At 34.5% G+C, this 12,208-nt stretch overlaps 1 protein-coding gene and 1 long non-coding RNA gene across 2 annotated transcripts; one reads left to right on the forward strand and one right to left on the reverse strand.

Moving 5' to 3' along the window:
• Positions 1-7,048: 7,048 nt before the first annotated feature.
• Positions 7,049-8,289, reverse strand: LOC107786220 (uncharacterized). The gene is made up of 2 exons (XR_012694497.1): positions 7,932-8,289; positions 7,049-7,231 (listed from the first exon to the last, which is right to left on the reverse strand). It is a non-coding gene; the product is annotated as an uncharacterized LOC107786220 (long non-coding RNA).
• A 2,650-nt stretch (positions 8,290-10,939) lies between these two features.
• LOC107786221 (non-specific lipid transfer protein GPI-anchored 10-like) lies at positions 10,940-12,208 on the forward strand. The gene is made up of 3 exons (XM_016607669.2): positions 10,940-11,370; positions 11,575-11,700; positions 11,885-12,208. Exons 1-3 carry the CDS (start codon positions 11,052-11,054, stop codon positions 12,016-12,018), a joined length of 579 nt encoding a protein of 192 aa, XP_016463155.1. The 5' UTR covers positions 10,940-11,051; the 3' UTR covers positions 12,019-12,208.

Below are 12,208 nucleotides of genomic sequence, written 5' to 3' on the forward strand. Positions count from 1 at the left end.
GACTATCCCAAGTCAATCCCGCAAGCCCTCCAATTTCCTCTAGAAGCAGTGTCATTTCTATGTTGTTGAAACAAAACACAGCCCTTTCACTATCCCAGAATAAAGTGGCAACTTCGATCAACTTGTTGTTTGGCTCAATATCTAGTAAGGAAGGCAGGTTACCCAGGTACTTTCTCACATGTTTCTTGTCACTTGAGGAAAGGTCCTCCCACCAATCTAGCAGCAATGGTGGGATGTTGCTAACCATGCCGAATCTAGGGATCTCGTGCCTCATTTTCTGCAAAATAAAAGGGTTAAACCTTAACCTCACCGGACTCAACTATTTATACATTTATGATCAATATATCGGCATTTATTTCTCCAAATTAATGCATAGAACGTGGTTGTGTCCATTGGGATTATGGAAAACCCGATAGAATTTGGATAAGGCTTATCTTAAAGGGTCATTATGTGGACAACATAACTGATCCAACTAGGTTTGACCATGATGCATGCACAATTTTAACCAGAGTAAGGTTTCTATGGGGTTTTAGACTGGTACCCTCAAGCGGACAACTCGAGGGGGAAGGCACGGAACCATCGACTACACCACTGATAGACTAGTTTTACCGCAAATAAGCCTTTCCGAATTTAAGGGTAGTAAATAGGAAGAACGCAACCACTCATTAAAACGTTGCTATAGGATTTTATACGCCTAAGTGGAATATAATACGGAGCATGATTTATGCAACAATTAATAACATGTAGTAAAGTATTTGCATGTAGGAAGGAAAATAAATACAATATTTAAATAATTGAAAGACAGTTGCAGGGAAAAGAAAACAAAGAGACAAGTTAGTTTCAGAGATAAAGAACCATAAGCGCTTAAAAATGGACATTTAAATTCAAATAAGGGAGAAGGGTACGGGATAAAGCATGCTTGGACTAATTTGTAAAAAGATAAGTTTGTTATGGTAAGATCCTATAGGTATCCCCAGTAGAGTCGTCATATCGTCGCGCCCCCTTTTTCCCCTCCGCGGGGAGAAAAGTCCGGCGACATTCATGGGGGGTAATAACTCCTTTCCTTTTTGGGAATTGGGTATTTGAAGAGTCGCCACCTCACGGGTTATGGTGCATTAGGGCACCTATATCGATTAACTCTTGGATTGTTTTGTGTTACCAGAGATTAGGGTAAGGGCTCGAAATGACCTTGAGGGGAAGGTGTTAGCCACCCCTCGTGGTCCACAACTGTGGGTCCTTGTCGAACTTATACTCACGAATTAGTCCATTAACAAATAAATAGTTGAATCACATAATTTACAAGTAAAGCATGTTGGACGTTGTATAACTCAAATAATAAGACAAAGGTTTGAACAAGTTGTATACATAAAGGAAAGTTTAAAACACAAGGAATTTGGGAAGGGGGGGTTCCTAGGTTGGTTAGCCTATGGGATCACCCCACACAATGTCCTGTAAACACTCCTGAATGAGGGGCTACATGTGACATTAGCACGTAGTCACCATATCCCATATCTACCCTTCTCACCCCCTTAGTGATCATTAAAGCGAGTGGTGGTCAGCGATCTCTATTGAGTGTTGTTACCCGTCTCTTCTTAGTGGTCCTGGAGGGATTTAGGACCTCTACCTATAGGTGGTTCTAGACAGACCCCTAAGGTTTAAAGGAGAAAATACTAAGGCGACAAGCAAGAACAATTAGGACCTTAGCACATAAGGCAGGAAAGAAGTAATTAAAGGCTCAAGTTTACTTCTGCAAACAATGCACATAAGCAGCATGACTCAAACACAAATAAGGACCTTTTGTTAAATAGTATCCTAAGACATGATGTCTAAGTGAATATCAAGACACATAAGATAGACAATTTATTTTATTAACTCAGAAGTAAGGGTCCTATCAGTTTGCCTACTGATTTATTAAGCATGTTAAATCAGAACAACATTAAGTGACAGAAATAGTTTCAGAATTTCAAGATTTTGAAAACACCCTATAGGATTGCCTATACGCGGAATACTGATAACTACGTTTTATATAGTAAAACAAGGCATGTTTTTTAAAACAGACTCTTGAATCCTTATAGGTATGCTGTCTAATGATAGATTAAGGCAGTTTCTGACAGAACTCGTTTCAGGGAGAATAAACCATTAATTAAACTAGTTTCGAAGTGAACTGGTTTAAATCTATAGGCAGAATTTCTGGTGTTGTTCCCTATATGCATGATATCTAGTTGTTTAAAACTGATTTTAGAAACTTGCAGGCATGATGACAAATGAAAAGACACATGTAAACTCTTGTTATAACATAAGTTGAATTAGACCATATCCTATGGGCATGGTATCTACTTGTGAAGTTGATTTTAAGACCTATAAACATGATTTCTATTATTGGAACCACTTGAGACCTATAGGCATGATTTCTAACATGGTAAGGAAAACATAGCAAAAATATAAAGTCCTATAGGCATGGTTTCTACCCGTATTACCCCATAGATAAGTAACTACCCACCCTTTTCACTAGTTACCCCAATATTCGTTTATAAATTATTACATATCATTTGAATGAATTATATAAATAGATAAAAAGAAAAAAGAAGAAGCTATAATATAGGGAGCCTAAAGCAGGACCAAGTGATTTCCCAAAAACCTCCAATGGCCTCAAATGCCAATTTCATAGACAATATCATTGTCTAGGTGCATCAAAGTTTCCTAAGGATCTCAAGGATCTCGGGCAGTGCTTACACCTAGACTTGGTAACCAAATTGAGTAAGTGGAGTGTGGAAGGGTCAGCCTCAGTGTACCAGAGTTCAGAGGGTTCTCAGGAGGATCCCAAGGCAATACACACACTGGAGGGGGTAGAATCTAATGATTTAGGAGTAGAATGAGAGTTCTTGACACAATTTGAAAAGTTTCAGTAGGAAAATAATATTAAAAGGAGGTATGTTTGAAATGGTTTTTGTAAAACACATAGGGAGTTATTGAATAATGCAATTTTAAAAAAAAGGTAAGTGATCAACAATCAACCAAACCAAATAGAGAACTAGAAGAAGTTCATCAGCACTTCAATACATGAAGTCAGATAGGTGCACACATCCACTTAGAGGGTAATGGGAATTTGGGGTAAGCATAAGGCACATAGTAAACATAGATACATATAGGTACAGAACCAGATGGGCTCTTAAAAGGGGTTCAAGGCCTTTTAAAGTATAGCATGAACTGTAGAGTTAATACAGAATCAAGAAGCTTAGGAGAGCCAATTACTTTACACAGAAAGGGGCATGGCAGGGATCAAGGAAACATAGACACATTAAGACATACTAGAAGGGGATCCTAAGGGGTATATAGCATGCAGTAAAGAAGACAATGAAGTAGACGTGCTAATTGCAGGTTGAACAACAAAACCATAGGTAAAAGCATATTAGAAACATGACAAATTTAAGTAATAGGAGAAGCATATTGTTTTTGGGACTTGAATTAAAATTGGAACATACCAGTAAAGAGGGTAGTAAACACAAAGTGAAAGAGAACCTAGTAGTCAGCCTTGGCTTATAGCCGACTGACTTTAGACAGTAGTAAGTGACACAAAAGAGAGCAAAAAGCTTTTTAGTGTGAAAGAGAGAATTTTTGAACCGTTGTTCGTGTGTTTGTGTTAATGAGAGAGTATGTATATATAGTAGTTCAAAATTAGATAAAAATAAGGCAAGAATCTTAGTAGCATAGTAATTATGGAACCAAATACTAATCAGAATCAAATCAATGCAAGTACTCCTTTAATTAAGGGGTAATCAACCAACGGTAATAGACAGAAATGATTAAGGAAAGAAATCAAGTAGAGCATAAGGTACAAAATAGACAATTAGGGGTAAGTACATAGGGGTTCAATTAAGGAAACAACTAATGAAGAATCAGTAAAATACTCGGTTAACCAAATAAGGTAAGAAAACAAAATAAAGTTGTAGAATATGAAAATAATCGAAAATCAGCATATAGTAAATCATGGAATCAAGGATTCGAAATTACTGATTTAAGGAGAGTAACCTGGGTTCCCATGAATAAGAAAATAAACAAGTTAAAATAGGAGAATCGAAAGTCTAAAGGGAAGTTTTTCAAATCAAGTCAAGAAACAAGGAGCTCAGAGTTAATCAAGGAGAGAGTCATGAGTCAATGCTTCAGCATATAAATAGAGCGAGATAGGAGTAACCAAACATAGCAAGCAAACAACCAAGTCTTGACTAGTCAAGACGAACACAAGCACATAGAGCTGATGTAGGTTAGGCATAAGAAACTCAGTGGAAACACATTCGAAGCGAGGTAGTCACAGAAACTCAAACAAGAATAGGCCAGTCACAAAATCAAACGAAGAAACCTAGAAAAATTAGGGCTTTCAACATAGGCGAGTTGAAGAGGTAGTAAACTCACAGAAACAGCCAAAATTGCAAGAAATAAAAGTTTAAACATAAAAAATCAGTTTAAATAAAGTTTTAGAAGGAGTTCCGAAAACCCTAATTTTAGAAGAAGATAAAAAGCACTTGGAATCAACGATTCTCGTAAAAGAGTTCCAAGGATAGTGTAAAACATTAACGAAACAAACTCGAATCATTATAAATCTGTACAAATCTAAGAGATATAGGAAGAAATTAGGGTATCAGAAGAAATCCATATAGAGATGAAAGAACCTGTCTAGAATCCCAAGGATTGTAACAAATACAGTATGATTTTGCTCGAAATCACACTGAAGTAGCCAAGAACAGACAAGTGACGAACCCTAGATATAAGTTGGCATGGCCCTGGGCCCTTGAAGACCTTTGAGAAGGCAAGCATGGCATTAGAGGAGCCATTGGAGGCTTAGGAGTTGATGGGAGATCGCCGGAAAAGACCGGAGAAGAGAGGTTGGCGGTTAAAGGGGCTAGAGTTTGATTGAGTTGCTGAGAGAGGAAAGGAGATGAGAGAATACAGAGGCGACGGATTTGGAAAATGTTTTAGGGTTGGGGGTCGTTTGGAATAAAAAGGCAAGAATGAATGGGGGTCGTTGATCTTTTAGATCAACGGCCAGGATTTGATAGGTTTTGGGTTGGGTAGGGGTAATTAGGGCATGGGTCGGGTAATTTGATTAGAAATTGGGCTGGGGTTGGGCTAAAATTGAAATGCAATCTGGCTATGTTTTAAATAGCCAATTTAATCCCATATAATTTATAATAAATAACAAATAATTTCTAAAAAGTAATTTTGTGTACTAAAATGATTTAAAATAGATATTTAACATTTTAAAAATATAGAAGATCATTTTTATGTATATAAATGTAATTATACATTAACAGGGCTAATATTGCAATTATATGCAATTTAGCTTTAAAAATGCAAAATGCATAAAAAATATTTTAACCATATTTTGGCATAAATATAGAAATTAAATGACTAAATTACCACAAAAATAATTTGAGGGATAATTATTGGGGATTTTATGAGTAAAAGGGAAGGAAATAAATCAATTTAAAAATTTTAAAATTATCGAAAAATTATAACAACCTTGTGCATGCTTATATATGCATATATATGCTATTTTGAAGGTATTTATGCATATAAAAAAATATAGAAAAAAATTAGGTATCAACAAATATTATCTACTCATTTTCCTTACCGTATGTACTACAAAACTAGAAGGAAATTTACGTGTGATATTGGTGGAACTGTGGAAATTGAACCGACACTTTTTGACTATAGAGATATAGTTACAAACCTAGCTAATCCTTTGAAATAAGTTTATTTCTACTGGTTACCAGTTATAATTGATAAATTCTTTTTCCACTAATAATGTATATAACTTAAACTCTTATTAAATTAACTTTATTCTTAGGTCCATTTTTCTGTCGTCCAGCAGTGGCCACTAAACAAATGTGATTTTGCTGCAATCCTGACTCATCCATCCCCTCAGTCAAAATCAGTGTATTACACAAAGTGATCAAGAACATTAAGAGCGTCGTTTGGTTAGAATAAGACTTATGCCGGTATAAGTTATGTTAGTATAAGTTATGTTGGGATAAGTTATGCTGCATTTGTTGTTTATTCACTGTTTGGTATGTTGTATTAAAAATGACAATTGTATAATTTCTAAGAAGAAAGTATAAGTTATACCGGTACTAATTATCACACCCTCTATAAGGTGTAAGTTATCCCGGTATTAAAACCAGCTGATTTGCTAACCAGGATATTAAGATGGTATTAAATTTTTATACCACCCCTATACCTTCTTATACCCATACCAAACGACCCCTGGCTACTACCTTTTTCTTTTCTTCTTAAATTTTGCTTTTAAATTACTTTATTAGAATGACCAAGCATTAATCAAAATTGCAACTTTAGTTTAGACAAAGCAAGGAGTTTCGATAATCATATAATACTGAATTACTAGTTGTTTTGTATATTTTGACTATTTCATCGTATAACTGTTATCTCCCGTTAGCACATAGGTGTTGGGTAATTTTTCCTGCCAAGACTTAAATAATCAAAACTTGAAACCTCGACTTCAAGGTTTACAAATACTTTATTAACCACTAGGTTATAACGTTGGGTGCATGTAAAAGAACTATAGTTTATAAACTACTTCTATCATTAACTCATGGATAATTAGTGAATGGTCAATTTCGAGCCAGTAAGTAACTGACCAGATGCAATTAAATGTTTAATAATCTTATATGAAACCAAACAAGGAATACAATGGGAACTGAAATTTATTTGCCGACTGTATAAAAATGGTTACCCTTTTCATTTATTTCTATTACCCGTGAAATTAAGCGAAGAAAACGAAAATAATGTCGACTTGTAAATTACAGATCTTATCCTTTTCCAACAAAATCTGCAACTACTACTTTCTGTATAATTCCCATTTTCAAGTGGGAAGCCATAATGGAAAAAGTAATTGGATTTGCAATTAAGATGGCCACAGTCCCAGATGGGAACACAAAATAAATAATTATTAATGAGTAAAAAAGATTAGTCTCTTCAGTTCTGGGACATCCGATAATAAACACTAAAATAAATTAAATTATGCGCAGTGAAATTCAAATTAAGAAATGAATGATTTTATTGAATTTTGAAGTTACATATATCCAGCAGTGGAAAAGAAATTAATGAGGTATTTAGTAGAAATACAATTCCAATGCTTTGTTTTCTTCAGCCATATCTGCTTAACTCTTGTATCTTTTTTGTCCTCCACCTTAAGCCTTGAATTTTGGGAATTGAGCTGCAAAAGTACAACAAAATCAATTAAAAGATGGAACAAGAGCTAATAAAAAGAAAAACAAGCATATTGAGAAAATCATATCGAGTAGAACATTCATTGTGCACCCAGCATACTATTCAAATAAAATTTATATGATTAAAAGTCATATAAATTTACGAGTTTTAAGAATATTTAATTCTTTAAAAACAATAGTATAAAGCAAAAAAAAAAAATTGCTTAATTCTTCAAATAATAATACTTCCTCCGATCACAAATATTAGTCATCCTGAAAAAATGAATTTGTTTCGAAATATTTGACATTTTAGAGAATAAAAAATCATCTATTACTTCTTTTTCCAAACCATAGTAGTACTCTAATTAGTGCAGTGTTAATCAAATTAGACGTTGAAGAGAAATAAGAAATAGTTTTAAAAAACATTATAATACTGTTGATTCAACAACAACACAACCCAGTAAAATTCTACTAATGAGGTCCGGGAAAGGTAGAGTGTACGTAGACTTTACCCCTACCCCGGAAGGATAAAGAGGTTGTTTCCGGGAGACCCTCCACTCAACAGAATGGTCAATATATAATATCAGAAAAAGAACAAAAAAATAGATCTGTAACATTCTAATACTGTTGATTAAGGCGATTAAATGTCATTCTCAAGGTTTGTAAAAACTTTAAAAGACAAATAATATGAATCGAAGATATATATACCTCTAATCTCCTTCATTGAACACTCAGTATCACATTTCATCTCACAGTAGGTATAACCATGGCCTTGTTGAGAACATTCCTGGTGACAAGTGTTGTAGCAATCTTTGAACTCTTCTTCAGTGGCTTCAGCCTTAGGAACATTAGACACAGCTGTTAATACAACCATGCACATCAGAAACACTGCAACAAGCTTTTTGGCCTCCATTTTTATTTTCTTTTTTCTTGTTGTATATATGCTTTGTTTTTTTAGTTTTTAATTGCTTGTGGTTTTACAGTGTTTCCTTTGGACGATTTGGTAATGGTCATGGCATAGGTTATTTATAGGGAATTTTGTTGGAGAATAAACCTTAAAGTAGGGAATAGTTTGTGGATTTCCTATGTTGTAGGACATCTATTAGCTTTGCTTAAATTATGGTTACCCACTCAATGGTCATGAGATTTAATTTGTTACTCATATTTTTATTGGCTAAATCAGGAAATGTTCTTCACCACCTAATTGAACTAATATTATCAAAAATATGCATACTTGAAAGCAAGACGGAGCTAGCATGGGAAGTACAGGTTCGGTAAAATTCAATAATTTCGGTGTATATTTTTTGAGAAATTCATTAAATATGTATATATAATTAAATATTTTATAACTTAATAAGTTCAAATTCAGAACTCATAAGCTTCAAAATGTGGATCTGGCCCTATTTGACAGTTGTTTTCACGATGTATATGATAGTAATTAACTAGAGTAGCAATTATTTTTCTAGTGGTGCTAATTCCAGTACTAACTAGAGATAAGAAAAGTGAAGTGCTTCTGACACCACCACTTTACGCGTATAATATATATCTTATATAACTAGCATTATGTTTTAATCAACAGTTTGCGCAACAAAATAAGTTAGTGATAAAATGTAACAAGAGGTATTGAAAACAAACCAAAATGTTAAGAGTCATACGTCTTTGCATTGATATTATCAGGGATGGTAATAAGGCGGTGCGGATACAAAGCGGTGCAGGTTTAAGCATATACAGGACGGTACGGGTTTAGATATATGTGGGGCGAGACGGGCGGGCGGGTTGAAATAAATTTTTTTTGCAGTTTTGTGCGGGTGCGGGTTAACATTAAAATTTCTTACAAAATTACAACTTTTCCGGCTATCCTTATTTTCTTCGGCTTTCACCTTCGGAAGGTGACCTTCCTACCTTTGTTCTAATCTATGAGAAGCTCTCTAGTCCTGTAGTTTATTAAAAAAAAAAATTGACTAGATTTTTTAATTCTTATCTTAATCAACTTTTTTCCTAGTTTAATTGAAAATACTTTTAGCACTTCAAATTCCTCTGCATACGTGACAGCTTACAATTTAAATTTAAGTAAATAGAATCAAAATAGACACAATGTTTTCAGTCAGTTGTTTATGGCTTTGGTTTCTATTACAAAAAGATTTTATAGTGTATATCATTGTGAAATTAGAAAAAAACACCTCGACATTTCCAGCCCAAGTTTAAATCATGCTCACAATGAAAATTCCAGTCAAAATCTTAAACAGAAACTAACAAATAAAAAAAAAAATCAGCGGGGCGGGGCGGGTTGAAACAGGACCCGCCCGCACCATTGCCATCCCTAGACATTATATAGTTTTCTTATACCATTAGGTTAAATTGACCTATAATAATAAGTAATTTTTTTTCTATAATCAGGGAGATTACACGATAGTGTAAAAAGATATTCACCGTAAATATATATAAGTTAAATCCAAGAATTGTTAGATATGTGTTTTAATGATAGATAATAACTTAATTTTAATTGCTGGAAAACCAATCCCAAAGAAGGATATCACGAGAGTTGGAAAGATTCTAGCAGAAGACCTGAAAGCAAGAATCAAGGAGTCAAACGTGTGAGTCAAGATCCAAAGGCAAGATTCAAGGAGTAAAATTGCTGTGACCGCGAGCTTTATAGAAAACTGATACTTGATTCAACTATTTACCTAAGGTATCAATCAATCAGTATAGAAGATCAAACAATCAATATAGAAGATCAATCATTCTCCATAAAAGATTTGCAGAAAATATTTTATCATGCATAACAGAGAATATTCATCTCAATGGTTTGCAAGGAAAAGGAAATCAAGGAAGCAACAAAAAGAAAGTCCATTCTATTCTTGGAAGAAATTCATCTTGATTGATTCCCCTTGGGTTGCCTTTCAACCATTACACTATCACGCCGTGAAGAATGGAGGCCAAGTCTTTATATATTCTAGAGAAGATGCAAATGAAGAATATACTTTGATCGAACCAATATCAATCTCTTTGTTCTACTTCAAACAAGCATTCTAGTCTGCTATAGATTTATTGTGTAACTAAGAAGAGCAGAAAGAGAAAAGATTACCGGTGAGGCATTGTATCAAGCATAGAGTGAAGAACAATGTGACAAAGCTGTTGGTATATAACAACATCAACCCGTCTGTACTAAGCCACTTCATACTTGAAAGAGGACACCCTTGCAACCCAAGGGGACTGGACGTATGATTCATTCTGAATCCAAACCAGTATAAAAATATTCTATGTCATTTACTTTCTGCAGTTTATTATCCCGCATTCAATTTTTAAAAACCCAATAACACAAGTTAGTCGACTACCTCGAAAAATAAAAGAACAATTACAATTCACCCCTCTTGCACTTTCCGGAATGACGTGCTGAAGAAAGTCACATAGCCTTAATGTGCTCGTACACGCAAAGATACAAAAAATTGTTTACGAACTTTTCCTATATAAGAAGACGATCAAAACCTTTTCAAACAAATAATAGTACAAAGGGAAGATCACCTAATTAGGTAAACAATTGTCAAGGAGATAGATATAAACCATATTCTTTATTGAGGTTTAGTTATGAAATATAGCCTTCCTCAGTGTTGCTAACCATTCATTTGGGAGTAGTAATTAGTTTAATAGTTGGCCAACAAAACTACCTATCTTTTCTTGTTCTTTTGTGCTGAAACTTGCGTATATAACCCCCAAAGCTCTGTTCTTGCTCTGCACTCAAACCTGACAAAAACAAAAACAAAAAAACATAACCAAATTTCTTTTTCTTTTGCTCTTTTCTGAAAATCTGTTTTACCCCCAAAAACAAAAATGGCATCCAAAATCAATGTGATGGCTCTAGTTATTACTCTTGTGGCCTTTTTTGGGACTGGAGCTTTAGCTCAATCAAGTTGCATGACTACACTTGTAAGCTTGTCCCCATGTTTGAATTATGTTAGTGGAAATTCATCAACACCATCTTCATCTTGCTGCACAGCACTATCTAGTGTTGTCCAGTCCAATCCTCAATGCCTTTGTGTTTTGGTTAATGGTGGTGGTTCTAATCTTGGCATTGCCATTAATCAAACTCTTGCTCTTGCATTACCTAGTGCCTGTAATTTACAAACTCCTCCAGCGAGCCGGTGCAATGGTAAGATAAAATTCATTCTTCGAGCATTTACTATTAGGTCACATAAAAGATATTTACAACTAACTGTTTATAATAAGTGAAATTAATAACCTGAAAAATAAGGCAGTTAACCTTATATAGGTTAAAATACACTGATATTGTAGTAAACTCTTGAATAATTATTTCAATTGAACTAACTGCTTGTTCTGTGCATACATTAAGCAGCTGCAAATGGACCAACTGCTTCAGCTGCAGTACCAGCAAGTTCTCCAGCAGGTTCCACTACCCCATCTGATTCCTCAAATGAACTTCCAACAACTCCATCAGGATCAGGTTCCAGTGTTCCAACAGGTAAATCCGAAGAATTTAACTGATATACACTTACAATAGCAACATATTTATACACTATATCAACGTATTTTAACATGTTATTGTTTGTTGCATTAGTGACATGATTTTCCAAGTTACTAGTCCCACTATACTGATATCGGTGTATATTAGTTGAACTCAAATAAGAATGCTTTCATTGATGTAGGTGCTACAGGTTCTAAAACAGTTCCTTCAACACCTGGATCGTCATCAGCAGAAAACAACTCAAAAATTTCTCTTAGTTTAGTTGGATTCCTACTCTTTGTTGCATCATTTGCTTTCACTTCCAGGGGATTCTGAGTTTTTGGAGCGTCATCAGAGCTTGAGAAAAAAGTTATTTAGATGTCAATGTTGTATTAATAGAACAGTACTACTGTTATTCTTTTGGCTTCTCTGTTTTTAGTAGGAGTATCACATTGGTTGTAATTTAGCTTTTTATTGTTGCTTATTTGATTAATTAATATATTCAGGAGGGCTCTTTGTTCTGTCA

The sequence above is a fragment of the Nicotiana tabacum genome, chromosome 8 (genome assembly GCF_000715075.1).
Source record: "Nicotiana tabacum cultivar K326 chromosome 8, ASM71507v2, whole genome shotgun sequence".
NCBI lineage: Eukaryota > Viridiplantae > Streptophyta > Magnoliopsida > Solanales > Solanaceae > Nicotiana > Nicotiana tabacum.

Coding starts and splice junctions, on each gene's coding strand:
- LOC107786221 (XM_016607669.2), top strand. CDS start 11,052: ATGGCATCCAAAATCAATGTGATGGCTCTAGTTATTACTCTTGTGGCC. Junction 11,371..11,574: donor TCCAGCGAGCCGGTGCAATG/GTAAGATAAAAT, acceptor TACATTAAGCAG/CTGCAAATGGACCAACTGCT. Junction 11,701..11,884: donor AGGTTCCAGTGTTCCAACAG/GTAAATCCGAAG, acceptor TCATTGATGTAG/GTGCTACAGGTTCTAAAACA.